General features: G+C 39.2%; 1 protein-coding gene across 3 annotated transcripts in view; it reads right to left on the bottom strand.

The window, feature by feature from the left end:
- Positions 1-910: 910 nt before the first annotated feature.
- Positions 911-26,292, bottom strand: part of fam102aa (family with sequence similarity 102 member Aa) — a 37,254-nt gene continuing 11,872 nt past the window's right edge. The window contains exons 3-12 of one of the 3 annotated variants that reach the window (XM_042422430.1): positions 14,811-14,931; positions 12,513-12,542; positions 10,963-11,079; positions 8,842-8,888; positions 7,453-7,604; positions 5,927-6,031; positions 4,739-4,934; positions 4,485-4,606; positions 3,335-3,404; positions 911-2,353 (exon numbers count right to left, since the gene is read on the bottom strand). In XM_042422430.1, coding sequence (XP_042278364.1) covers positions 2,308-2,353; positions 3,335-3,404; positions 4,485-4,606; positions 4,739-4,934; positions 5,927-6,031; positions 7,453-7,604; positions 8,842-8,888; positions 10,963-11,079; positions 12,513-12,542; positions 14,811-14,931 — 1,006 coding nt within the window. In that variant the 3' untranslated portion in view covers positions 911-2,307. Of the gene's footprint in view, positions 2,354-3,334; positions 3,405-4,484; positions 4,607-4,738; positions 4,935-5,926; positions 6,032-7,452; positions 7,605-8,841; positions 8,889-10,962; positions 11,080-12,512; positions 12,543-13,975; positions 14,017-14,810; positions 14,932-26,292 lie in introns of those variants that run through there. The other 2 variants (XM_042422432.1, XM_042422431.1) reach the window with 2 other exon arrangements.

Here is a 26,292-nt window from a genome sequence, read left to right as displayed (position 1 = left end):
AAATGTTTCCCTCCTGAATCAAAATCATGATGAAATTTTGTTCTGTTCGACATTACACAGGAACTAAATTCCTTCAGGTTTATCTCAGCACATAAAAGCCAGCTGGAGCCTTGCTTGTATTTTGGAATTTGCAGCAACCCAAAAAAAAAAAGCATCACAGATTAATTGTGATCAAAGACATGAGGCCGAATTTAAGTGTTACTATAACCTGCCAACAATGACTGTTGGTACAGGAGAGCATATCATACTGCAGAAGTTACGGGTATAATGTTATTATGACATGAGATGAAGAAATCAATCTTATTCTAAAGTGGCCTGTTTGTTTGAAGGATACATCTGCTGATTTTCTATATTTTTCTTCTTGTCAATAAATCTCATGCACAGAGCCAAACCAACAATGAACTGATCTACTAGCAAGTATTGTGTGTGTGTGTATATTTAAAGCCTGAAATATCTTATTCCTCTGTGCCGTAGAGCTCCGTTGTTGTCCAAAAACTATTAAAAACATGTCAGTGGGTCACATCGCTGCACTGGGTGACATGTTCCTTCATCGTGACGAGTTTGATCATTTTAGTTTGTTTAGAAACGGCTCCAAAGATAATAACAGCGATCACGTTTTCAGTCTCTGGAGAGTAGTTCTGTGTACGGCGGACGCTACTGAGCATGTGCAGGAACGCGGTTCTGCTTACAGCTTCACTAGCTTGTTTTGCTACATAACATAACCTCTTGACTTTGCACTTCATTGTAAATAACTTCAGTATAAAGTCGTTTCTAAACAAACTAAAGTGACCAAACTCTTCGTAATGAAGGAACATGTCACCCAGTGCAGCGGTGCGACTCACTGACGTGTTTTTAATAGTTTCCGGACAACAATGAAGGTCTACGGCAAAGAGGAATAAGATATATCAGGCTTTAAATATACACACAATACTTGTAAATACATGAGATTTGCTGACAATAAGAAAAATATAGAAAATCACCAGATTTATCCTTTAGCAGAAGTTCACATATAACTATAAACATCATCCATACGTCCCTGGTGCATCATTGAGTAGCCTCAGTCACTTCTTCTAACTGACTTTATAGCAGTTAGAGTCTAACTGGCTTTAATATAGTTTCATTACACGTCAACGTAAAGACTGTCCACACATTCTGTCTATTAATCAACCTAAAAAGATCACTTTAGCCCAAATTGTACCATAATCAGTTTCTGACTCTTCACTCGTTTCTTCTCAAAGACACTTTTTCTAAATCGTTCATTCAGTTGGTGAAGTGATGGTTCATGTGCACGTTAGCTGCTGAGAAATGTCGAGTAGCTTAATTAAGATTGATATATTAAGTGTCTGAGAAGAAGTAAAGACGAGTAAGTGTAGAATGAACTGTACTGACAATAAAACAGTCGGGCTAAAATGTGCTTTTTAAGACTGAAGCCTGAATATATAACCAGCTTCTTTATTTCAGTGAGTAAGACTGTATATTAAAGACAGTCACTGAAGTATAAAACCCCTAAAAATGGGCATCAATTAACACTCATCTTATCTAATATAAATTCATAAATGGCTCCTCGCACCAGTTTGTGCCGATATAACCATCAGTTTCTCTGAAAGAAGAGAATAACTGGGTTAGGTTTGGAAAAACCCAGAAGGTCTTATAGTTGTTTTGGCAAAGACTCCTCCAAACATCTGGATGACAAAATATTCTGTTCACTGCACAACAAAAAAGGTTTTATCCTGTTGTGTCTCTGTTTTCTATTCAGTTAACCAGCAGGCTGCCAGCTTTGTTTTGGTTCTGAAACAGAGGTACCACTTGGGAAACAGGTTAAAAAATCTTTTATCATTATTTTTTTTTCATCCAGATGGTTAGAAGAGTCTTTGAGGATTCTGGAAATAGTGTTTAAACATCTCCAGTTAATTATCCTTTAGAGGAACTGATGGTTTATTATCACCACAAGCATGTCGCATCAGTTACAAAGATCAACTAGGGACACATGGATGATTTTAGTATCTGTGTCTTCATCTCTAAACAGATAAAATTGGCTGTATAATCTCTGGACTTAGATCCAAAAAATGAGTTACTGCACCACAGCAGCAGGTAAACACACCACAAGTCTGAGAAGACGCCCTCAACGTAACAAACACAGCTGAACGGAGTGCAGACGAGGACCGTCACACATTTCACATAAAGTGCAAACTGACAAGGTTTTCCCTTTCATGGCTTCAGACCAGCCGAAGCTCCTGGAAAACCGGCGAGACAGAAGACGAGACGAGACGATCGGCGGGTCACAAGTCGCCTCTGCTGCCGTCCGATTCAATGGCTCTCTATCACCACAGGCTCGTACCCGCCTGCAGACACCCTGTAAAGATCCAAACAAACAGAGTCAGAATGTGTGTCGCTAACGCTCACTTTCATCATTACAATGTATGTTTATTTACACTATATTTACACTAGATTTGTGTATTTTTGTTTCAATGTATTTTGTATGTATGTAGATTGATGCTTATGAGTTTTGTAAGAAGGAGAAACTAATGTTTAAACCTGGTTATTGGTTTTGTTGAAGTCTGATCATTTCACAATGAGTAATGTCCTACAAGGCATTAACAACATTATGAGATGGTTTATCGTCACAGTTTCCTCAACTTTTTAACAGGGATGTGCAGAAAGCCCAGTATTTGTATTTGTATCTGTATTTTTTGAGGCAGCAAAATTATTTGTATTTGTATTCGAATAAAAGTGGAGAGAGGCTTAAAAAAAACAAAAAAAAAACATTATTTGTGCTTTGCTGAATATTCTATTTGTATTCGGGCACACCCCTAGTTTTTAAGTAACTTATTTGTCGGATCTGACACTAAATATGAGGTCGACAGATGTATAAAGACTTACACTTTGCAATTGTGGGCTTTCTGTGGCAGCCTGCCACAGTTTAATGGGAAACCCTGCATGTCTTAATTGGGGGGGACAAAAAAAAAAATTGAATTTGGATTTTATCTACCTGGGTGGGCTGCCGAAGTAGAGCCTATGTATGAGAAACTACAGCTCCCATGACTCTTAGCTGTGAGTGAGCTACTAAAAGCCTCATGGAAGTTGTAGTTCTTAGCTGCTACTAAAATAATCTGTTGTACTTTGGTTAAACTATCAAGGTCATAACTAAAAACTGGTATTTCTGCCTCCAGAGCAGAATTGTTTCCATCAGTAAAACTTAAATCTGGTGTCAGTTAAGTGAAAACGACATCAGGGGAGGAAAAGAGGAAGAGAGAGGAGGACACAGACGCAGACTGGAGGAACAACGGGAGGAGGAAGTGACAGATAAACAGAAAATAAAAAAAAGGAGAATCACCTGTTTCCGAGCCTGATGCCGCTGAGCGCGGTGGTTCCGTCTCTGTTGACGAACAGTCGCAGGTTGCTGTCTGAAAGCGAGAACACACAGAAAACCGACTTAACGAGCGCTGAGTGAAACCAGAGGGCATCAACACACCTGACAATAAAAAAGTGACAAAACACAGAGCTGGAAGACTGAAGGGAGAGCTCAGTCCAAACATGGTGTAGTGGTTACAGGCGCTGCTGCGTCTAATACTTTTATTCATCAATAAGCTTCTGTCAAACTAACTGTAAAATTAATAGATTCACTGTAAACAAATGAGACCGTGTTGGGAAAGCGAATGCCTCCGCTTCTCACCAGTGATATCATCAGCGCTGATGTTTCTCAAAATCAAGACCACGTTTCCCATAAACCACTCCTACGTCCATCTCCCAGTGCCAGAAATCTCAGAGCTGCAGCCAAACTAGCCTTAATGGGACACAAGAGACTTTTGTCTTCTTTTGTCTTGCAGGGTGTTTCCACTGCTGGAACTTTCCCAGTAGACCGAGAACCTTTTAAGGAACTCGGGAATAAACCTGTGTGTCAACGGGAAGAACCAGGGACTACGTGTAGTTCCTGTAGGATAGTCCCGGGGGCTCCGGGGGGGGGGGGGGTTTGCTGGACTTACTGTCGCTCATTGGTTGAACACAGACGACGCCGCGGCTGCTTTGACTTGCTTCATTCATAAAACAATGAAGTACTCTGGTATTGATATTTAGAGGATGGGAGGGCATTTCATGTTGTTTGTTGACTTTAAAGCAAAGTTTGGCTTTGTTGTCTGTCTCCTGAATCGTTTTAAAAAGGAGCGAGATGATGAAGAGGGAGAGAGAGAGAGAGGCAGAGAGAAGCTGAGAGGAGGAACGAGTGAGAGTGAGTGAAAGAGAGGAAACGGCAAATCAGTGTTTTCTGATTGTTTTATGATGGTTTGGTTCTAAAACAGAAATAAAAAACCCATCAAACGCTCAGCAGATTATTTACTGTGGAGGGAGGCAATCTGAGTTTTCATTCTCCTTTTCCTCCAGCAATAATTTTCCTTTTTTTTGGAGGGGGGGGTGTCAGCTGTTCTGTTCTTATAAATCACTACATATAATCTACTAGCTATTATTCTGCAGCAGTGTTCCTACTGTACCTTCAGTGTTGTTGATGTCTGCAAAATTTTGGCTCTGGACGATTTTCTCCACAATGTCGTCGGCATCTATCCGAGTATCGTTTACCCAGGAGGGGTGACTCTCCACGGAGTCCTGCTTCCTCCTGACATACAAGAAAAAAGAACAAAGTCAGAACAGGTCTAAACTAGTTTACATGTTGTGCTTTTATGTAAGGAGTGTAAAACCCTAGGACTCCCGTCACCAGAGCAGTGATAGAGGAGGTTTATGTCTGTACCTGGGAGGCCTGTTAGGGGGTAGAACAGGCCGCGGGGGCCGTGGTGGTCTTTCTGGGCGTCCGGCGTCCTTGTCTCCCTCTGTAGGCGTATCTGCGATGAAGCCAAGGCCCCCGGAGGTGCTGCTTCCTGTCGAGGTGTTCCTGCGATGCGTGAGGTCAGACAGGCTGGAGGAGCAGGAGTGCTCGGTGCTGTAGCCTGCGGGACGACACGGACACATGAAGAAGAACATCAAAAGATCAGAGGAGACATCAGAGGAGGCTCAGCTGTGAGCTCCGAGTTAAATTTAAGACTTTTTGATGAGATGATGAGCTTCTTGTAGCTACTGTAGCTGCAGGAGTGACAGAGTTTGCTGCAGGTCTGACTGTGCTTCCTGCAGTACAATCCACTGTTTGAACAACCCCACTTTTGATTTATATCATCTCCCGACAGCCTACAATCAGATATGAAAACATTATATAACTAACAATAGTGCCTACAGCAAGAAATTAGACTATAATATCTAAATAAACTGAATTCAATGCTTTTTAAGGCCTTTCAGGACTTGAATAAAGTACATTTACTCAATTAAAACACCTAACATAAGTGCCTACAAGCTGTTTATAACCTGGTTTCCCTCTAGTGCAGTCATTCCTTCATAATTCACGGAGGAGAAATAATGCAGCTCTCTCATTTCTTTGAACGGGGTCAGTGAGTCGATGCAGTGTTTCTGCTGTTTATGTCGCAAAAGAAAGATGAAACAGTTAAGTTCAGATAACTTTCCAGAGTTGTTAAATTCTGCCTGTGAGTTTTACAAACCGCTGTGCAGCATTTTTGATGTCTGATAAAAGCTTTAAAAAACATCATTCTGTTAGTCAAACCGAACCTTCCTGGATCGTATTTCATTTTCTCACAGCTTTTGATTTGTTCAGCAGGCAAAAAGTACTTGGAGTCACTGTTGTTTGAATGATGCACATCTCAAAACACAACTTTCGATTCCTTGGGAAACCATCAGTTTCCCTTAGAAGCTGCTGCCACCATCAACACAACCTGCAGGGTTCTGGCCTGCGAGCCGCCTTCACCACGATAAGATAGAGAGTCACTGGAGTTTTTTTCATTGACAGAATTTCCTGTCCTGGAAAGAAACTGAGAGACATGTCTGAATATTTAAAAAGGGGAAAAACACAGGTGAGGCTGGAGGGGGAACAAACCTGAGATTTTGCTGTGCTGGCTGGCGTAGCTGGAGTTACGAGAGTGACCAGACTGGAAGATTTCTCCAGGAATGGACTGGTTCGCTTCGGATTCTTCCAGGAGACCTGAAGGGAGAAATCAAAAGTAAAAACTCTTCTCAGAACATTTCCCCATTTCCCCCCCGTCATGTCTTCTGCAAGACCACACATCAAGAAGAGTCTTTGTTTACTTTCAGAGAAGAGAGGTAGCGTTCAGAGATCATTTCAAAATTATATGGGCTGTAATTTTACTTTATGGTCCTGTAAAGTCAAAGAGTTGGCAGCTTTTCATTCAAACAAATCAAACCAGCTGCTTTTGTAAACAGACTTTAGTTCATAATGAAACTTTGGACTTTCTTGGACATCGATGACTCATAGCTGAGAACTTGAACAAGATCAAACTTTTTCTTTTTCGTGGAAAAAAAAAAGGTGTTTTGCACTGATTTCCAAGTGGGAACGAAACAGGTTTTCTTTTTTTTTTCTTTTCATTTCGTTTCAAAATGAACACATTTAAACTTAAACATCGCCAACTAGTTTTCCATGCAAGGAAAATCTTCTCAAAAAAGAAAAACTTCTGGTGTTGGCTCTTGTTTTGAAAGACATCTGGCTGAGTCAGAGGGGGTGGGAGGGGGGTGGGGTGGGGGGGGGGGGGGGGTGGGGGAGCAGGTCAGGCCAAGTTTTAAAACACTGGATGAGTTCAGTCTCCAGATGACTTTTTCTGATGTTTTAGATACTTGGAGATAATTTTATTGATTTTTAAAAAAAAAAAATTTCACATCTGTTCTAAAAATAAGAAAAATGAGGTCAACAGTCTTCAAACTTGTCTTCAGACAGTCAAACAGTCTTCAAAATTATCAGAAATACCTTTTATAATTGTTTTGACATTTCAAGTGTTGCTTACTGGTCTTTGTATGGGACAAAAATATAGTTTGAACAGGAAAAACAAGACATTTGTTCTGGTCTCAGTCTTAATTCTATCACCAGTCGCTTTTCAGGTTTAGCTTTCAACAACTTTAGGCAACAAAAATCATAAGTAACTTCATATTTAAGAGCTAAAAATCGATGATTGACATTCAAATACTCAGTACAATTATTATTATTGATTAATCTGTGTGGTTGGTCTATAAAATGTCAAAACATGTTGAAAAAAGCTCAAGATGACGTCCTCAAATGTCTTGTTTTGTCCTGACCAACAGTCCTCAACTCAAAGATGTTCAGTTTACTGTCATAAAGGACTAAAGAAACCAGAAAATATTCACATTTGAGAAGCTGGAACCACAGAATTTCAGCATTTTTCCTTTTGATTTTATTTTTCCATTGACTATCGTTGCAGCTTTCATTTCCAATTCTAATTTCTTGCACCATGACCTTAAAAACATCAGGTTTTTTTTTACCAGCTTGAAACTGGATCCAGAATGTAACTGCCTATCAGGAGCCAGCTCTACCAAGAAGACTCCTTTCTGCTCGTGACTGAAGTACTAATCTATCCGTCCAGACGTGTTTCGTACCTGAGCTGATGATGGAGGGTCGAGGTTTGGCGGATCGGCCCAGAGAAACCCCTCCGGCCGGCCCCTGCTCGGCCGTTCCCTCCCCCTTACAGTCCAGCTGCAGGGTGTGCTCTCGTCCAGGGATGGAGATGGACTTTGCTGTGCTGGGAGGACTGCAGGGGAAAAAAATAGACACAACTTATCAGTCTGGAAAATTAAATTAGCTCAGAGCTGCAGCTTGCAGCTTAGTTTGGCAGGCTTAGGTAAGATTTACTTTATTGACTGCGGGGAAACTGAGTCATCGCAGAAACAAAGGGCAGAGGAAAGAGTCAAAGTGTTTATTGGGTGAAAAGGTTAAAAACGTTCACTGAATGTCTGCGGACTCTATGAAGAACTCCTCTAACAAACAGCAGCCAACTGGAGATAAACAACACCATTTATAAAACTGTGGAGCATTGATGAGATGCATCATGTTCCTGAAGTTTGAGCTCAAAAGTGTTGAGTGTATTTGTTCATTTGTTGTGAACTACTAGAGTGAATTAGTACAATTTTGAAAATACTGTAAAACAAAAATAAAATGCATTTTTCTATCAGGTTTTGTTAAAATCATTCCATCAGCACAAAAACTATCCAAGATAATTTGTCTTTTTTGTAATTAGTTTTACAGAATGAAAGAAAAACTGCCTGCTGACAGTTTTACAGATGTACAAAACATCTGTACTTCACCGACTTGTAAATGTACAGTTCAGTAAAGATTAAGAGAGATTAGGAGTGTTTAACTGACAGAGGCTGGGTACTTAAATTAAAGCCAATGGATCAGCTGATATTATTGGCCTTTCACAGATATATTGGTATGGGTGTATATGTCGTCCAATATGCGCTGATTTAAAAAAAAAAAAAAAAGTTATATAGGCAGCATTTTATGTATATTTGATCCTTTTTCTTAATTCAAGTCTAATATATATACATATTTTTTCATTTATAGTTATTTATAATCATTAAATTCCCAGGGAATTTGGCATTTCAGTGCACTGATGTCATTTTATACAATAAAGTTTATTGTTAAACTGTAAAATATTATGCCTCCATTACATGTTTGATTTGAGAGATAATTGCAAAAAATGTGTGTTTATGTATATATTCTGTATATATAAGATTATCGGCCGATATAGTGATATCAGTATCGACCCCAAAGATCCAGTATCAGTCGAGCCCCGAACTTAAATATCAAATGGGAAAGGAAACACAAAAAAAGATTCCAAAATGTCAAACAACATGCATCAAACACAAAATGAAATAAAGAAACAATCACTTTTAATCACTTTTAACAAGATGACGCTGAAATAAAAACATCTGTTAACTATGAAACTGTGGAAATCACTGTGATATAAAGAAATGTGAACTACTCACGTTTTAAAACACGGATCTCCAGACAAAAGGGTCATCCCGATGATCACCTTTAAAAATAAAACAAAACAAAACAATATTTGTACAGTTTTTCTTTGAGATATTTCTTTTACCTCCAAAGACAAACAGCAGCAACTACCTAAGAGTTTAAAAGTGACAAAAATATTTGTTTTACTGCCGAATTATCACCTTTCACACTCTGAGCTAACACCACAGAAACGACTAAATCTATGACATCTATTTTCCATAGTTGTGAAACCTTTTTCCTCTGTCGTGCAGCATCGTATTCCTTCCCTTTCCTGTTTCCTTTCCTGTTCACCTGATTACATTCCTGCACAGCGTTTAATCAACATACTGCATATCAGAACTGTTTCTGCTTTCATCAGGACCTGAAACATTATCACCACTCAGACCAGAACCTGTGAAAACCTAAAACAGTAGCTGAACATATTTCATCTGGACAGCATGTTGGCTACTTGAGAAATAATAAAATAAATAAATAAATAACTGTGAAAGCTCAAGAGTAAATTCCCGGTAAGCTTACTGACGCATGAATTACGTACAAGTCCATGAGAGGAATGAGATGACAGAACCACTCATGACTGTTTTGGCTCTCGTTTATTTCATATATAGAGCAGTTAGTGTTGATGATCTCTGGGAGGCGCTACAGAGAGCTTCAACTCCTCAGTGAGTAAACCAGGAGCTCCTTCAGCCACAAAGACCCAGAGTGACATTAAAAAGGAGTCTCTTTCTTTTCTGGTAACTTCACACTCAGCTCTGATGGGTGATTTATATTGATATACCAAGTGGTCTTTGTCTATATTGTACATGTTAATGAATTACATCCTAACAAACATAATAAGGCTGCCAATAAAAAGGTTTAAGTCCTCAAGACATAGTGAAGTCAGAAGAGGATGATCTCAGTTTCTCATAGAAATATAGTTTATTATGTCAAATGAAAAGTTTTGCAGGCATCAACTGGAAATATTAGATTAGATAATTAGAGTTTTCTATCTGCTTTCATTGTAAATAGAGCTAACAAACTCAAATTTTCATTATATGACAACAGTTAGTTGAACTAACTGAACTCAATATTTCTTCTTCTTCTTCTGCTTCGAAGGAAAAACCGAAACTGTTGTTACCTTGTTGTTTTAAATTAAGATGCATTAAAGATAAAAACCGAAGCATTTCAACGAGTCTCTAACTGGTTTCGCATGACAAAAAGAGGACAGAGTGAAGAGTAAAGGAAGCAATCAATAAAAAGGTCAAAGGTCAAAGGTCGAACTCTCAGAGTTAATAATCAAGCTTGCTTTAGGCGTTGGAAGCTATAAACTTTATGGCACATTAAAATTCTTGTTTAAACCAGGAGAGATAAAAATATATCTCTCATCTTCTTTATGATGTTAATATCACTCCGTCTTTGGCAAGAGACAAATACTACGGTGGCCCTGAGAGAAGAGCTGTGACGATTAATTGATTAGTCAATCGACATAAAAATGAATCATTTTGCTAATCAAATAATCGTTTCGAGTCATTTGTTAAGAAAAAAAATGTCCAAATTCTCTGATTCGAGCTCCTAAAATGTGAATATTTTCTGGTTTCTTCAGTCTTGAGTGACAGTGATCCATATTTTTTCACAGTTGAGACATTTTATAGACCAAACAGCTGATCTATTTATCAAGAAAACAGTCTTCAGATTAATCAATAAATGAAAATGATCGTTGGTTGAAGCTCTAACAGAGAGCTTAACGAACCGCAGCTTATAAACCCACATGCAAACAATATCTTCATCAATTTGACAACACATGTAGCATTTAGTAAAAAACAGTACAAAACAGAAAACACAACACAATACAGGAATACTGCAGTGGAAATTTGTTAAAAAAAATGGCACAATTTCAACTGCATTTCTGTATTTAATTGTGTTTTCTCACTTTGCAGCAGTTTTCTAAACACTTGTTTTATCTAATTTCTTGATTTGCTTTTGTTTTGCATGTGTTGAGCTTGCAGAATCACCTTATAACATACCCAATAAAGACATTTTTCAAAGAGCGGCTTGCTTTCTTCTTCTTTATTTCTCATTTTTTCCAGTTATTTACTATCACCGGACACACGTTTCCTTGCCTTCAGTATGGAGTTGTCCTGCCGTGTGTTCTTGGTGTCGTATCCCTCCAGCAGACAGCAGCGCACAGTGGAGCCAGAGCCCGCAAACTCCGCCATGTTCAGGTCTGTGAAGCCCAGCTGAGGGGTGAAGAAGAGAGAGGAGTAATTCTAGACTCACTAATGGAGGGTTTTCACTGGCTGCCCCCCCCCTTTTTTTGGCACATGTTTAGAAAGATTAGATTTCTGCAACACCCATCATTTATCAAGAGGAGCACTTTTACATCTTTAACGTCACAAGCGTTTGAAGTTTAGTGGATGACAGAGTGCAAAAAACACACTTCAGAAGGGAAACCTGTATTTTTAAAATGGCTTTGATGAAGGAAAACATATTTAAAAAAGGGGCAGTTCACCCAAATCAAAGACACACACACACACACAAAATATATATATATATATGATTGTTGGTATCTAATCAGGTGGTTTTGGGGTTTTCTGGATAATCCTCAGACCTCAATGTCAGTTTTCACTCAAAGTACTTTTAATGATTTCAGGTGAGACAATGTGCTCTACAGTTTGACAGGTCACAAGGTCACGATTTCTCATCGAGATGTAACGTAATGTCTAACGTGGCATCTTGGAATGAAATACTTTACATAATATAAGTGTAAAATAGCTTGAATGACACTTAAGAAAGAGCAGATACAGAAAATATCTGTGATGTTAACAAACAGTGGGGAAAAAGAGAGATTTCAGGAGAGTACTGACAAAAAACAGACTGAAATATACCTTAAAAAGGGGAAACTCCACCAGTGTTACACATTAAAATCTCTTTACGAGTCTCGGGGAGACTTTAGAGGGAAGCATTGTTCATGGTGTCTCTAAAACTTGTAAATGGGATTTGTATACAGCACCAGATTTTGCAGATAAGGAAGCTGTTATCTCTAAAAACAACCCTCGCAGCTTCTTTCAATGTGGAAACTGTCTTTGTCTGTACTACAGTTGCGATGTTATTTTAAATTAACTCTGCAGGTCTCGCAAGCGAAAGGTTCCCCATTCTTCCTCCTCCAGGTTTCCCTTTCTTTAAGAGGCTTCTGTTTTCATAGGTGTGTATTTAAGGAAGCTGACTTCTAAGGAGGGAAACGAGGTATATTTAGCTAAAAGGAAATCTAAATGGAGAATGGGCGAAAACAGAGGAAACGGTTCCTGTCATGCAACAACGGTCCACGGATCGACAAGACTCTTGTCTTCATTGGAAGGGGGGTGGGGGGTGGGGGTGGGGGGTTTGACCTTGTATTTTCACTCACGAGACGTGACTCATCTGTCAGGGATTCCCACCGTTACGGTAAGAGAGAGGTGTTGGCTGGCAGGATGTTTTGCAGATTCCGGGCAAATGTGAGGAAGAAGACAAGTTTCTGATTGATGTTCATGCTCTGCTCAGTTGTACGCTTGTTGGAAAATCCTAATATTTACACGATGTGGTATTAAGCTTCGCAGAAGGCCGACTTAGACTCATCTGTAACTGTTTCTATGTGTTTATGAACGTGAGAGGTGAGGCAGACGCCGGCTCTTACCTTCGTATATGCTTTTCCTCCTTTCAGTTCCTGCAGGGGAAAACAGGAAGAGAGTAATGAACCCTGTGATCCAACTGATCCAAATTTACATTACACCAGCCTCCAATTACAGGGCTCCACCAAGAGAACTGAAATTACAGGCCGAGACCACTCACATGCTTCAGTGTAGCTCACTGAGCGAGCAGCAGAACACGGCACTGAGGCGGCGTTCGCATGGGATACATGTATTTAGCATCAATCAAATTCATGATGACACCCTGCGGGCATTCCTGTGGGTGTCTCAAGACTCTTTGAATGAGTTTGGCGAGTTTTTGTGTACCTGTGCTCTGTAGCAGCATTACAAAGAAGCTTTTACCTTAAAAGAATACTCTAAAATATGATTTAAATGAGCGAATATCTGATCAAAGAATAATAAAAACTGACCAAACAGCTCTAACAACAACATGATTGAATGTTCTAACTCAACAAGAGTTTACTTTTCTTTACTTTTGGTGAAAATCCCCAAAATTTTCAAGACATTGGGACTCATGCAAGAACATTTTCGCATTCCTAAAACTCCTTCCTAAAATTTTGTCTGTGAGGTTTGTTCGTATGAGTGTTGCAAAGTCGGATTTAACTGTCCAGAACTTGTGGTAAATTGCTCGTTTCAGCCTGATAAATGTCACCTTCTCATGAGGAGATGAGCCTTGGTGAGATTTTATAAAAATGTCCATATAAGGCGAACTGTTCTGCTCCGTTTGTAGGCGAGTTTCATTCACAAAAATGTCACCAAACACCGGAGAGCTTCAGGTCTTGCTGTCAGAGATCAGCGGATAAGAAACAGTAAGAAAATATGAATCCAGCTGCCAACTATGTGTCATCAGAGCAGCTCTGCACCGTGACAGAAATAAATGAAGAGGGAACGCTTTGACGAGAAGTTAGACGCTAAAAACATCTTTCTAAAGCGAATCGCTCCGTGACTAATATGACATGTCATGTGACAGAATATCATAGTCTACAGTAGGTGATGTTACACTGTCAGCTGCAACACACACACACACACACACACACACACACACACACACACACACACACACACACACACACACAACACGATCCTGGACGGAGAGCTGCAGAAACACTCTGAGGCAGCTGTTTACTGCTACTGACATGTAGAAGCTGCTGCGCCGATATATGCCAATAAAAATCATAAAATCTAAATGTAAACTGGCAGCCATGATGATGATGTGGTGCAGAGAATGTCAATTTTGCCTTAAATTTTAGTTGATTGATTGGGACAGAGTTCACAGTAAACTCAGCAGCCACACATTTCTCTGTTCTGTGTCTTCAGGCTATGCTAACCCATTGTTGCTAACTTTGGAGCTAACCCCCTTTACTTTTCCAGCATTTGGGGAAACAACAGATGCGACTTTTTAGCATTTATTAACTGACACACTGTAGTCTGTACTGTACTGACAACTTACTGCTAACCTTTTCCTCTGCCCCGCTCGCATCCACCGTCACTTCTCTGCCGCTCTTTCCCCACTAGCTACGCAAACATACTCCTTAACGGAGCCACGCGACCAGTGGTTTCCCAGGCAACAACAGACGTTGACTCACGTACCGGAACAGCGCTGCACAGACTCCCAAACGCTATCGATTTCCGAATTAATTAATGTTCATTCGCGTATCAAATATTAAAAAATATTTTCTTAGCCTGGCGGGGGTTCTCGTTGTATCATTATGGAGAAACACAGATTCAGTAAACGGTCAGTAAACGTTGAGTACAGTTAGACCAGCAGTCTCCATTAGGTTGGGCGAGTTCAAAGTTGTGAAAACAACGGGGGTGTTTTGAATACACCCCCGTTGTTTTCACAGGTAATTTGTTAGTCTGTCCCTCCCGCCGCAAGAAATAGTGGATTAATCATGGAAAGCTATTGATGTAGCACTTTTCTCCTTATAAAAATAACACGGAGATTATTCGACCAATGAGAATTTAGTCGGACGAGAGCATATCGACCAATTAGTCGACCAGTCGACCAGCAGACTACAGCCCTAGATTTTAGTATCATAATTAAACTCCAAATGTATTCAGATTCAGACATTATAATCCAGTCAAACAAGTTTTTCTCTGACTCGTACGACAGGTCTGGACCACTTGTAAATTTAAAGAAAATTTTAAGTACAAGAAAATTATTGAAGCCACAAATTTTGCCCCTTAAGAACGAATCTGTTGGATGAGTGTTTCCTGCATGAAGCCCATTGTATAATCTAGTTTAGCTCCAGTTAGTCTTAAGCAGGTCACTTTGACATTCATACCTTCCTGACTGACACCCTGCAGACAGAAGGATCCAGGACTCCGGTGTGGGGGTTGGCACTCATTTTGGAAACAAACGTAAACCTCTTCCTCCAGCGAACACAGTTCTCTTGAACCTCCTCTCTGTAAGCAGAAAAAAAACAACAAAAAAAACCCAGTTTGTTATCCTCCATTCACGTACTTCCAATGAATTATTAATTTCCAGAATGCTTTGTGGGTTGCAGAATTCAGTTAATGATGAATATGATTCATCCTGCTGAGGGAATAATACTGGAAATGATGGTGCAGTTGAGACATATCACGTAGAATGACGGTTGATTTACAAGGAAAAAAAACATAAATGAAGAGTGTATTTATAAACAGATAAACAAGAACTTATTCCCAAACATTTCCTGACATTTAGGTCAAATCCAAACATTCTTAAGACTTGGCAACACATGATTTTCTACACGCCATGTTCTCCGACATCAGTTTTTCCCCCACTCTGTCTCACAGCCTCATGACCAGTCTGTCCACTGAGGATCAGATTCATCAGAACAACACTAAGAAAACATGTTGTGAGCAAGTTTTTCCAAAACTAACTGGATTACTGAGCTAATTCCCATGGCTTCTGACACTGATGACAGCTTTTATTTTAGATGATTTATTCAGTGCTTTGGTGGGTAGATATTCAGCATTTGTCACACAACTGGTGACAATTTGGTTTACAGGACCTCACAGCCGACATGTAAACTAGTTTGACACTTTTTCCTCTGACAGCAAATTTGTCGAGGAAACTTCTGTGAAAACACAGTTTGTCTTTGTTTAAAAAGCCTTTAAGTGTCCGTGCATCCTGGTGAAGTGGTGGGAAAAATAGCAAGAGGTGTAAAAACAAACCGGATCGCTGATCTGTTTGTTCCTGAAAACAAAAAGCTGACGTGACTGGCAGTTCAAGAAATTCCCAAGTAATGTCATTAGAAACATTGCAGTGTGCAGCAGCAGCAGCAGCAGGAGGAGGAGGAGGAGGAGGAATGTGTGTCTCTAGATTTGTGTGGTATGTTCTGAAAAAGAAGGCAACCTAATTTGCTTAATAAAGCACTGTGTGGCATGCATTGTGTTTCCAAGTCAAGATTCTTGTCAAAAATCTGTTTTTCTGCAGCCCTACATTTAATTTGTAAAATTAGGCACCAAAATGTTTGCTTGTCTTTGAGGGTAATGTGTATTTATAGTAACCATTTCCATTTTTATCCCAAACTTTCAAAGCCAACAATTAGACCTTTAGTTTAGAGTAATACACCCTTTATGACAGTCATTACAGAGCTGAGCTACAGATCTGTAGTCTTTAAATCTAGTCAACAAATTAAGTGAAGTAGAAGATTTTAAAATAGAACAAGACTAAGAGTCTACAGCCGCGCCAGCAGCTCTGTGAGTCTGTGCTTAAGGTGGCGTTCAGACCGACATTAGCTCTGCGCTGCTACACAACATCATCCAACAGGTTTAGCTCGCCATCTGCGCGACAAACGATACATCAGTTGCCTCTGCAATAAGTTTCCAAAGCTGTAAAATTCTGTCTGTGAGTATTATAAACCACTGTGTGCTGGTTTGACATCCGATGAGCCTTTAAACGCATTAATCTTTAGCTCCAACTCGACTTCCTGAATCATATTTCTTGCATTGTTTTAACGCAGAGCCTAAATACCAAATTCAGCATGCTAGCATGCTAACAATGACAATGCTAACATGTTGATATTTAGCAGATATGATGTTTATCATGTTCACCGTCTTAATTTAGAGTTTTAGTATGTTAACGTTTGCTTATTAGCACTAAACATGAAGTTCAACTGAGCCTGATGGGAATGTTTTTAGTTTTTGCAGGTATTTGGTCATTAAAAAAAATAAATGTGTGAACCAAACTTCATGTAAATCCATCTAATAACAGTTGAGACATCTCACTCCAAACCTCAAAACTCAACCTCATGGTGGCGCTAGAGGAAAAGTCAGGGGAAAGTAGGTTTCATCCTCTGGGGAACATGAACGTCTGTACAAAATTCCACAGAAATTTATCAAATTATTGCGATATGAACCAAAGTGGTAGAAAAAACTGTTAGTGTGCCTAAAAATGAGTTGTTCACTGTTTGCAGAAATAATCCGACTGTTAATTTGTAGTTAATTATGAACATCTCTGGTGCTAAAACAGGGAAACATCCAAGAAACCAAAGCCAGAAAGTTGTAAGTTTCCCTCTAAAATACAACATACTATGAGAAAAAGAAATCACTACAAAATCCTTACATGACTGTTAATGCCAAGTTATAAGACTCCACTTTTCTGTTTTTGAATGACCGTCATTTTGTTAACCAGACAGTTCAAGTTAAATACCATCCTGTTTAAGAGCACTATAATTTGTTTAAATATACTGTCAATCACACAGTAAATGCCAAGCAACAGAGTTTTTTCTTCTCCTAAATGACAAAACGGCTCATTTAGGAACTTTTATTGGATTCTGTCCAACAGCGAGCTGAGGAGAAACAGAATCAGCTGAACAATTTCACTTAAACTGCATGACGCCTCTTTAATTCTAACATATAAATCACAGACAGAGTGTTTCACAGTGAGGCGTGACTGACTGTTACTGAAGGTGGAAGGTTGTGATGAGCAGTTTGTTTCCATTGTAGCTACTTTGGAACAAGAAGTTAAGTACAAGTTCAGCTTTGCTACTCAACCAAACATCCAACAATGTAATCTCCCAACCTGACACCAGATGTAAATTGTATATTTTTTGGCAAACGTAGTATTTATTTGCAGATAAGGACCTCTAGAGATTATGAATATGTTTGTACATTTGATGTCAATCTGACCCTTAGATTTGATGTTTATTCTTCAGAACAAATGGATATTTTTAGAGCTGCAACTGACGATAATTTTAAATATTTTGTCCATAAAATGTCAGAGAATAGTGAAAATGCCAGTTATAATGAAGGTTATAATGACCGTCAAACATGACATTTAAATGTCATTTAAATGACAAAGAAAACATTAAATCATCACATCTGAGAGGCTAAAAACAGCACATTTTGTGGCATATTTGCTTAAAAAAATGACTAAAAACAATTATTTGATTATGAAAATAGTTGTAAATTAATTTTCTGTCGATCAACTTATTGATTAATTGAAAGCTTGACTAGAGGGAAAGTCATTGGACCAGCAAGATTCATCGTCTGGGGACTGAGAACTCGAACTGAAACAACTAAAAATAATTATTTGGCAACTATTTTAATAATCAATTAATCATTTCAAGTGGTTTCTTCTGGCAAAAATGCCAAACATGCATTCATTCACATTGTTATCAGTTTCTTGTTGCTTTTCTTTGTCATATTTAACGGTGACCTGAATATATTTGGGTTTTATGCTGTTAGTTGGACAAAGACAGTAATTTGAAGACATCACTGCGGTCTTCAGGACATCCTGAAGGATATTTTCTGACATAAACGCCAACTATTCCCAAAGTCTTTTTTTATTTTTAAGAGAAAACGCCTAAATTCTCTGGTTCCAGCTTGTTAAATGTGAATATTTTCTGGTTTCTTTGGTCCTCTATGACAGTAAACTGAATATTTTTGATTTATGGACTGTCCGTCAGGATAAAACATGAAATTTTAGGCTGCGTTTTGAGCTCCGGGGAAACATTTTTCACCATTTTCTGACATTTAAAAGATCAAATGGATTGATTGATTGTCGCGATCGACTCATCGATCAACTAATCAAGCCAGCTACTGTCATTAAACCGTAATTCAATTCATATTTAACTTTTATTTCTATTGCAGTTGCTCTGTTTGGTTTCAGAGTACATGAGGCAGTTTGTGGGTTAACGTCAGAACGACAGAAGGTGCAAATGACACACGAACAACAACAACAACAACACACACACATACACAATCTATAGTGCAAACTAGCAGCAGCTGGTCCTCACACTCCCCCTCCCCCCCCTTGTTCACCACTATCCACCATCCTCCACACTGTGCTGTGTGATTTCTACCACTTTACTTCTTCCCTTCAAACACTTGTTAGTATTCTGACAAAACATTTAAATACAAAATATCAATTAAAGCTGAGCTTCTTCCACGTTTGCTTTGGTTTTTAAAATAACTTGATGTGCATCCTTATTGTGTGTGTAACGGTTTTACTGCTATTACTGTATATTTATGATTTTGACAATATTTTATTGTATCGTTATTTATTGTCAGGTGTTATATTAAAGAGAAGGGCAGCCTGTTACAGAGGATGGTTCATAGTGTTGATGAGGTACGCGGTTATTTTCTAGTTTAGTCTCTTTTCTCTTTTATTAAATGTTAGTTTTTAATTAGTAAATTAATCTGCTGGGTGACTTCTCACATATGATACTTATAAAGTTTAAACCTTTGCTGGTTATAGCTTATAATTATTATTGCTGCTGGTCAGACAAAATTTTTAAGTTTTTAAAATGATTTTCAGCTCCAGAAACGTAAGAGTGACATTTATTATTTGTATGTTTATATTAAATTATTAATTAATTTAAAAAGTATAACTGATATTAATCCCTGTTTCCTAACCCTTCTCCCTCTACCTTTAATTTCCTAAAATAAAATCATAAATTAATTGACTTTGTTCTTTTATTCCCTCTTTTTAAGCAGTAACGTCTCCTGATAAGAATCCATCCAAATGATCTAAATGTCTCCAGTTTCTTACCCAGAAATCATGGATGTAAAACACTGGAGATTCATAACAAAACGATTAAAAACATCACAATTAAAATACTCCAAAAACAAGCTGTGAATCTTTTTTTACACTTAAACCAAAGTCCTAACCTTGAATAAAGTGAAGAGAGGTAAGAATGTCACGTTGGAGGATTTATCCTTCTGTCCTTTTATCAATGGAAACATGTGACGTTCTCACAAGTGTACAAAGACACGAGCTCACACACACACACACACACACACACACACACACTCAGCTCTTATCAGGACCCCCACACTATTGGTCCTCCAGTGTGCATAACGGCGAACGTTCCCAAACCACATTCCTCAGTCCAGATGGCTTTGTTCAGGCTCCATGGAAACCTCACACTCCTAAAAATCCACCGACGCTCCGCCAGCAGCTCAGAGGAGGAGGAGGAGGAGGAGGAGGAGGAGGAGGAGGAGACGCTCACACACCAACACTTTCTCTTTCAGCCTCAAGACGTTTTTATAAGCCCTCCGACGTTTGTTTTTAATCTCACCTGCAACACTTGTATCTCTTCTGTTGTCTCTTTTTTAATCACAGTGTTTTCACTGTTTCGTACAGGACGAAGCTGAGCTGTTAACATTTAACAAACATTCTTCAGCAGAGAGTCACTGGCTCTGTTCACACTGCAGCCGCTCGTCCAAAACTCTGACTTCACTGTGTATTTTGATGCAGATCAGCATCCACATGCAGATTTTACAAACCTTTTTTAAGAATCCCACATGCTATCAGTCACTTAAAAATGATGTTTCAGTCCTTAGAGGCTTGTCAAGTGAAATTAATACTTTAATTTCTACTCAATCGAGACCTTTTGATCCTACGTACCTATCAGTAAGACTTCACGGTGTACAAGATCTTAGTAGAAATTGTTCCCTTTTGCTAAAATCACAAATTTAAAAGACTGCAGCAACTTTAGTAGTGAGCTACACTTTCTAGTTTGCATAATTTGGATGTTCTAGACACCTTTTAAGGGTTTTACATGCTATGAAGACATTATATAGACCAAACATTACTCAATTAATCAAGAAAATAATACATAGTTGCAACCCTACTAAGAACTGATGGTTTAAAATTAGTGTCAACAACAAAAAGCTGTACGAGGTCAAACTGTTTCAGTTCTAACAATCGTATTCTAAGGCATGAAGCCGACATATGACTTGTACGTTAGCACTTAAATCATTATTTGTTACCCAAAGTCACAGAGACGTTGTTAAACTTTTATGAAATGCAACATAAACCCTCAAGGGGAAAAGCAAAAGGCACATATTTAAAGAGTGAGGCAACTGTTTACGCCGTTATCGCAACTAAAATCAATCACAGGATGAGATGTCAGGTTCTGGTTCAGGTCAGGAGACAACGGAGAGAATATTTACTCAACGGTGATTAATCAGAGCAGCGTGTTGCAATGAATGTAAGAAAAAAAAGAAAAGTTTCTAAAAGTTTGGGAAAAGTAGAGACAAATAGCTGAATCTGTCACAATCAGTTGAGGATGTTTGAGCAACACAAGCAGAGCTGCATGTAGTTTGAAGTTTAACACGAGCTGGATACACGTTTCACCCAGTAGAGACTTACCGTATTTCCTTTAATAGTGGCCTGAGCCTTTATTTACCTCAACTGCAGAGGGTACCAGGCCTTTATAGGAAGCAGGCTTATATTAGAGACGGGCCTTTATTTTTAATTCAGTCTGTTTGATAAGTACATTTGCTCATATTCTAGTTCGAAGCCTTGTTTTCTGATCTGCTTCCATTTGTTAAATTTGTGTTACTGCTTACCAGTAATTACGGTAATCTGAACCAGAGACTTCCACCAGCCGAGCCGGCTACCGATGGTTTATCCACCCTTGGGTGTGTTCTGATACAACCGTACTATTAAGTACGCCAGAAAAAGATTTTCTATGTCCCAACACATAGTGCACCAAAAATACCAGGATGTCCTGCTACATCCTGTCACATTGTGTAATACGTAGGCCAGCATGCTTTTCAGGCTATTCTGACCCACAATCCTCTGAGCAGCAGAAGATCAGTCACATCGACTGACAGATGACATTGACAGGGCAACGACAGATGAAGCAGTACGTCCCAGTTGTTATGTGCTTTATAAAGGCAGTTGAAGTTCATACTGTCAACCATACCCCCGGACATTAACAGAGACCCGGATTTTAACTGACTACCTGCCGCTATTAGAGGAAATACGGTAATCTAGTTGAAGTTAGTTTAAAGTAAAATACTGATCAGCAGATGCTTGTTCAATCTGGGGTTGTTGTTTACTAGCAAAGCTCCAACATTCAACACAAATGACTCAGTCTGGCCTAAAAAGCCTGATCAGAGCAGAACTATGTGTTCAATATTTTGTTACCTGACAATTTTTATTTGTTAGCAGGATCTCGCAAAACCTTGACAAATTTCATGAGCCAAGGAACAAGTGACAGGTATTTGGTGCAGATTAGAGTTATCTTAACAGTGAGATTTTTGAGTTTTAGAAGTGTTTGCCTATTTTTTTCTCTGTGTATTTCAATAAAGATCTTTTCTATTTTACTAAAAAAAGGCACCAAATAATCTCACATGCTGTCTGATATTTGTAATCTCTTTAATAATGTTTTTATTCTTAGACTGTAGTCTGCTCAGTCAGGAGTTTGTCTTTTATTTACTGCACTTATCAGTAAAGCTTTATAGTGTGCAAGAATTTAATAGAAGTTGTTACCTTTTTCTAAAATGACACATTTTTCAGACTGAGCAGCAGCCTCAGTGGAAGTAATTTGGATGTTTTTGACACATTTTGAGGCTTTAACACTGTCTGAAGACCTCAGAAAGAAACTCTCCTCATCCAAAAATAGAAGACCAGATACGAGCGGCTCTACAGCACCGAGCTGTGAAAGCAGCCAAGCAGCAAACTTTAACCAGGCCACAGTGACAGTAGACAGACACTGGAGCTGCTCCCACCACAGCTGAACAGAGCTCACATAAACAGAACGACTGAAGGCCGACGCATGAAAACGCCTGCAAAGAGATACAAAGGCCGTCATTGTGCGTGTCCTTCTTCTTCCACGCATTCGTCCTGCGGGGCCCATCCTTTCATCTTGTTGTCCAGTTAAAGCAAATTAGTGTATTTAAAAAAAAAAAAAAAAAAAACAGAAAACCGCCGTGCCCCTCCACCAAACATAATTCCCGACAGCTGAACTGAAAGTAGAGCAAAAAACTTGATGTTTCCCACACACGTCATCCTGAAGACGGAGCAGCAGCAGCAGCAGCAGCAGCAACTAAAAGGGGAAAAAGCGCGACTTCGACGACAGCAACACAATCTGTATTTAATTCACTGTCACTACTGTTAAACGTTCACCGAAAAAGAACATCAGGACAGATGTTGTCCAGTGTTGACGGCACGCAATAATCATCTCTGTCCCAGAACCAAACCAAAAAAACACACACAGATCATAAAAACAGCAAGAAGAGAGGGAAAAAAGTCGTCACGCAGGCTGATTTTTCCCCCTTTAGCTTGATTAATAATCCATTTACATTTACTGCCTTTCACTGAAAGTAGAGCAAAAAAGTAGAAGTATTGCTACATGATCGACAATTACACGCAAATTAAAAGTAACGAGGCCAAGAGTCAAATTAGGCAAATTAGGCCGACAAGATATGGAACATAATACTCCTGCGACTACGTAACATCCAGTAGATAGATTAGGAAGTGGTAGGAAAGCAAATAAAAGCTGAAGGACTGAGGAAGAAAGTAAAAAACCTCAGAGAATCCAAGACTGGAGCCAACAGAGACAAAAAAAAAAAAATGGGAGACAAGGTTTTAATTGGGGAGAGAAATAGAGGATGTGAAGTACTTCTTAAGATTATTTTTGTGGAAACACAGACAGGAAACAACAACAAAAAAAACGGTTGCGTTGGTTTTTTACGGTATGCGACGTAACCACAAGGCCACCAGGACACCCCAAATATACAGTAATTATGGAAGAAACCCATTTTCAGCTTACAAAACAAAGAAACTTCATCACATATATATTTAAAACAATAAAAATTGGTTTCTTCTGTGCATTTAAATCATTGCTTCAGAAACTTTTATTTTTATTTACCTTATTTCTGTCTGCAAGTGTTTTAAGGAGCATCAATTTGAAGCTTTTTTGTTGTTTTTATGTTGTGATCTTTTATATTAGTCTTATTGGCAACTGTATTTATGATTTTACAATTGCATATTGTTTAAAAGATAAGGCTGGAGATTTTCTTTCTGTCAATAAATCTCATGTTTGGATCCAAACCAACAATGAACTGATCTACTAACAAGTATTGTGTGTGTGTATCCAAAGCCTGATTCATCTTATTCCCCTGTGCCGTAAACCTCCAAATGATTAAAAACATGTCAATGAGTCACACCGCTGCACTGGGTGACTTCATTATGAAGAGTTTTGGTCAGGTTTGTTTAGTCGTGGCCTCTTGAAAAAAAAAAGATGTTTTTAATCTCAGTAAGACTTTCCTACTTAAATAAAAAGGTTTAAAAACAGAAGATTGAGGATTGACTGTTTTTTTCCAAGCAGACAGGGAATCTAATGTGAAATAGTGATTAGTTTATGACAACCGTGCATAAAGCAGTTTTTCTTGAAATTTGGAGTGTTTACTTCTTTAGTTAAGAGCAGCTTCTTCAGCCAGATTTAGGTGATTAGATTTAGGTGGAACCAAATCACAGCCTGAGAGAACAAAAGCTCCTTTTCCACCACATGGAAACTCGACTCTACTCGTCTCTTCTTTTTGGTTTTCCTTCAGGCAAAAATAGTGGATAGCACCTGGCATCTGGTACTTTTTTTGGCATCACCTGCATCGAGGTTCCAAGCGAGCTGAGCTGATACTAAAGGGTGACAACAAAGCCTTTACTTTTAACGTTATGAAACGTCCTAAACTGGTCCGAAATCAATACTAGACTACTTCCTTGCTTTATGAATGAAGTGGTACACAAACACACAAAGAAGCGGCGCGTTGTGTGCTTGACCAATCCACAACAGCCATCAAACCTGCAGTCCTGCAAACCCCGCCCTACATTGAGGGGGTTGCTATCTGCGATGGAAAACCAAATCCAGAAAAGTAAAGCGAGTAGAGCCGGTATCATGTAGTGGAAACACGGCTGAAGCTTTGAGGTTTTCAGTGGTTTCTGGGGCTCCGGTTGACTCGTACTGACGTCTACTAATCAGCTGCTCCCGCTTGCTTGGAAAACCTTTCATTATAAAATAAAGTCTGTCATGCTGGGCTCAAGTTACAGGAACTAGAAGCAGGAAAATCTGCATTCTGGCGAGACGACAGGTTATTAAAACTCTGTCTAGTAATGGAGCTGTTGCAGCCTCCATGTGACTTCTGTTTAGACGTCATGGTTGGTTTGTTATTTGGGAAAACTGAGACTAAATGAAGGAAACACAACAAATGCAACAACGAGGTGAACTTCTCTGCTCCAGTTCAGGCTGAAGAAGACAAAGTGCTGTTGTGATTGTATCCTTAAAGTCAGCTGAAAGCCTGAAATGTAAACATGAAGTCCCTGATTTGAGTTGCCCCCCCCCCCCTGCAGGACCCCCAGCATGTGATGACTCAACATGTAAGCAGTGCAAGCCGTATAGGATCCTTATCTCCCATCCTGGCTGCGTGGCTCCTGGGGGCCCCGGCTGCAGCAGAAACACAAACAGCAGCCGTTGGGCCGGGTCGGGTCACATCGAGGGCTCAGATAAACAGCTCGGCAGCAGAGTGCTGAGGAAGCAGACGGATCCTGCGGCGGAATGGTGACGTCAGGACAGACCGGCGGGCGGCAGCAAGAGGCCGCTAAGAGTCAGAGGGGATGTTCCTGTACGCAGAACGTCAGGGGCTCGACCCCAACCGACCACGTGAAGAAGTCAAAGAGGGAAAAGACACTAAAATCCTTTTGCCTGTTCACGGAATAGAAACTTTATGAAATAAACTGAATAAATGTCATTTAAAAAGGGGAAGTCCACCAAGTCCAGTTGTTTTGTATAAAGTCGAGGCTTAAATCTAAAGGTGACCGTGCTTTTGCCGTCAGGGCCCCTCAGCTTTGGAACGACCTGCCTGAGGAGATAAGGCTCGCAGAATCAGTGACTTCTTTTAAAATCACATCTTAAAAACACATTTTTACAGACTTCCTTTTATTTAATGTTGTCTTTTGAGCATCTTTGTATTGTCTTTTAATCTTTTTATCATCTCTCTATTGTTTTTTTTTGTGTTGCGTCTTTGCTTTGCATTGTACTACTTTTGCTTTGTCTGTCAAAGCACTTTGTAAACTGTGTTTTTAAAGATGCTACATAAATAAATTATTATTATAATTATTATTATAATAAAGCAAAGCCTGAAATACAAATTGGAGGCATGTAGTTTGGAAGAGATTGGTTTTCACCAGGCAGGGAGGGTCAAACAGAGGAAAGACCACAGACTGTATAAAAATATGGACGTAGTTACCGTGATGTCACCCGTTGGTTTCTGAAGAGCGGTTTTGAAGCTCAAAGTGAGCCACTCCAGCCGTCGCCATCTTGGCAATGACTGAGTCTGCCTAACTCCCAGCCAATCAAAAATGGGCAAAGAGGCTGAAACAAGCCACCTAGCGGCTGGCGGACCTGTCACTCAAAGCAGCCATGTCCTTCATTATGCATAACTTTACAGCTTAATAAAATTTAAACGGGTGAGTTATAAAAACATTCACCCCCCGTACAGTTGTCATGAAAGAGGAAATTAAACTTAACCGTTTAATTTCCATTGTTT

The sequence above is a fragment of the Thunnus maccoyii genome, chromosome 9 (genome assembly GCF_910596095.1).
Source record: "Thunnus maccoyii chromosome 9, fThuMac1.1, whole genome shotgun sequence".
Lineage (NCBI taxonomy): Eukaryota > Metazoa > Chordata > Actinopteri > Scombriformes > Scombridae > Thunnus > Thunnus maccoyii.
The sequence above is the reverse complement of the archived record's forward strand: the minus strand, read 5'-3'. Positions and strand labels throughout refer to the sequence as shown.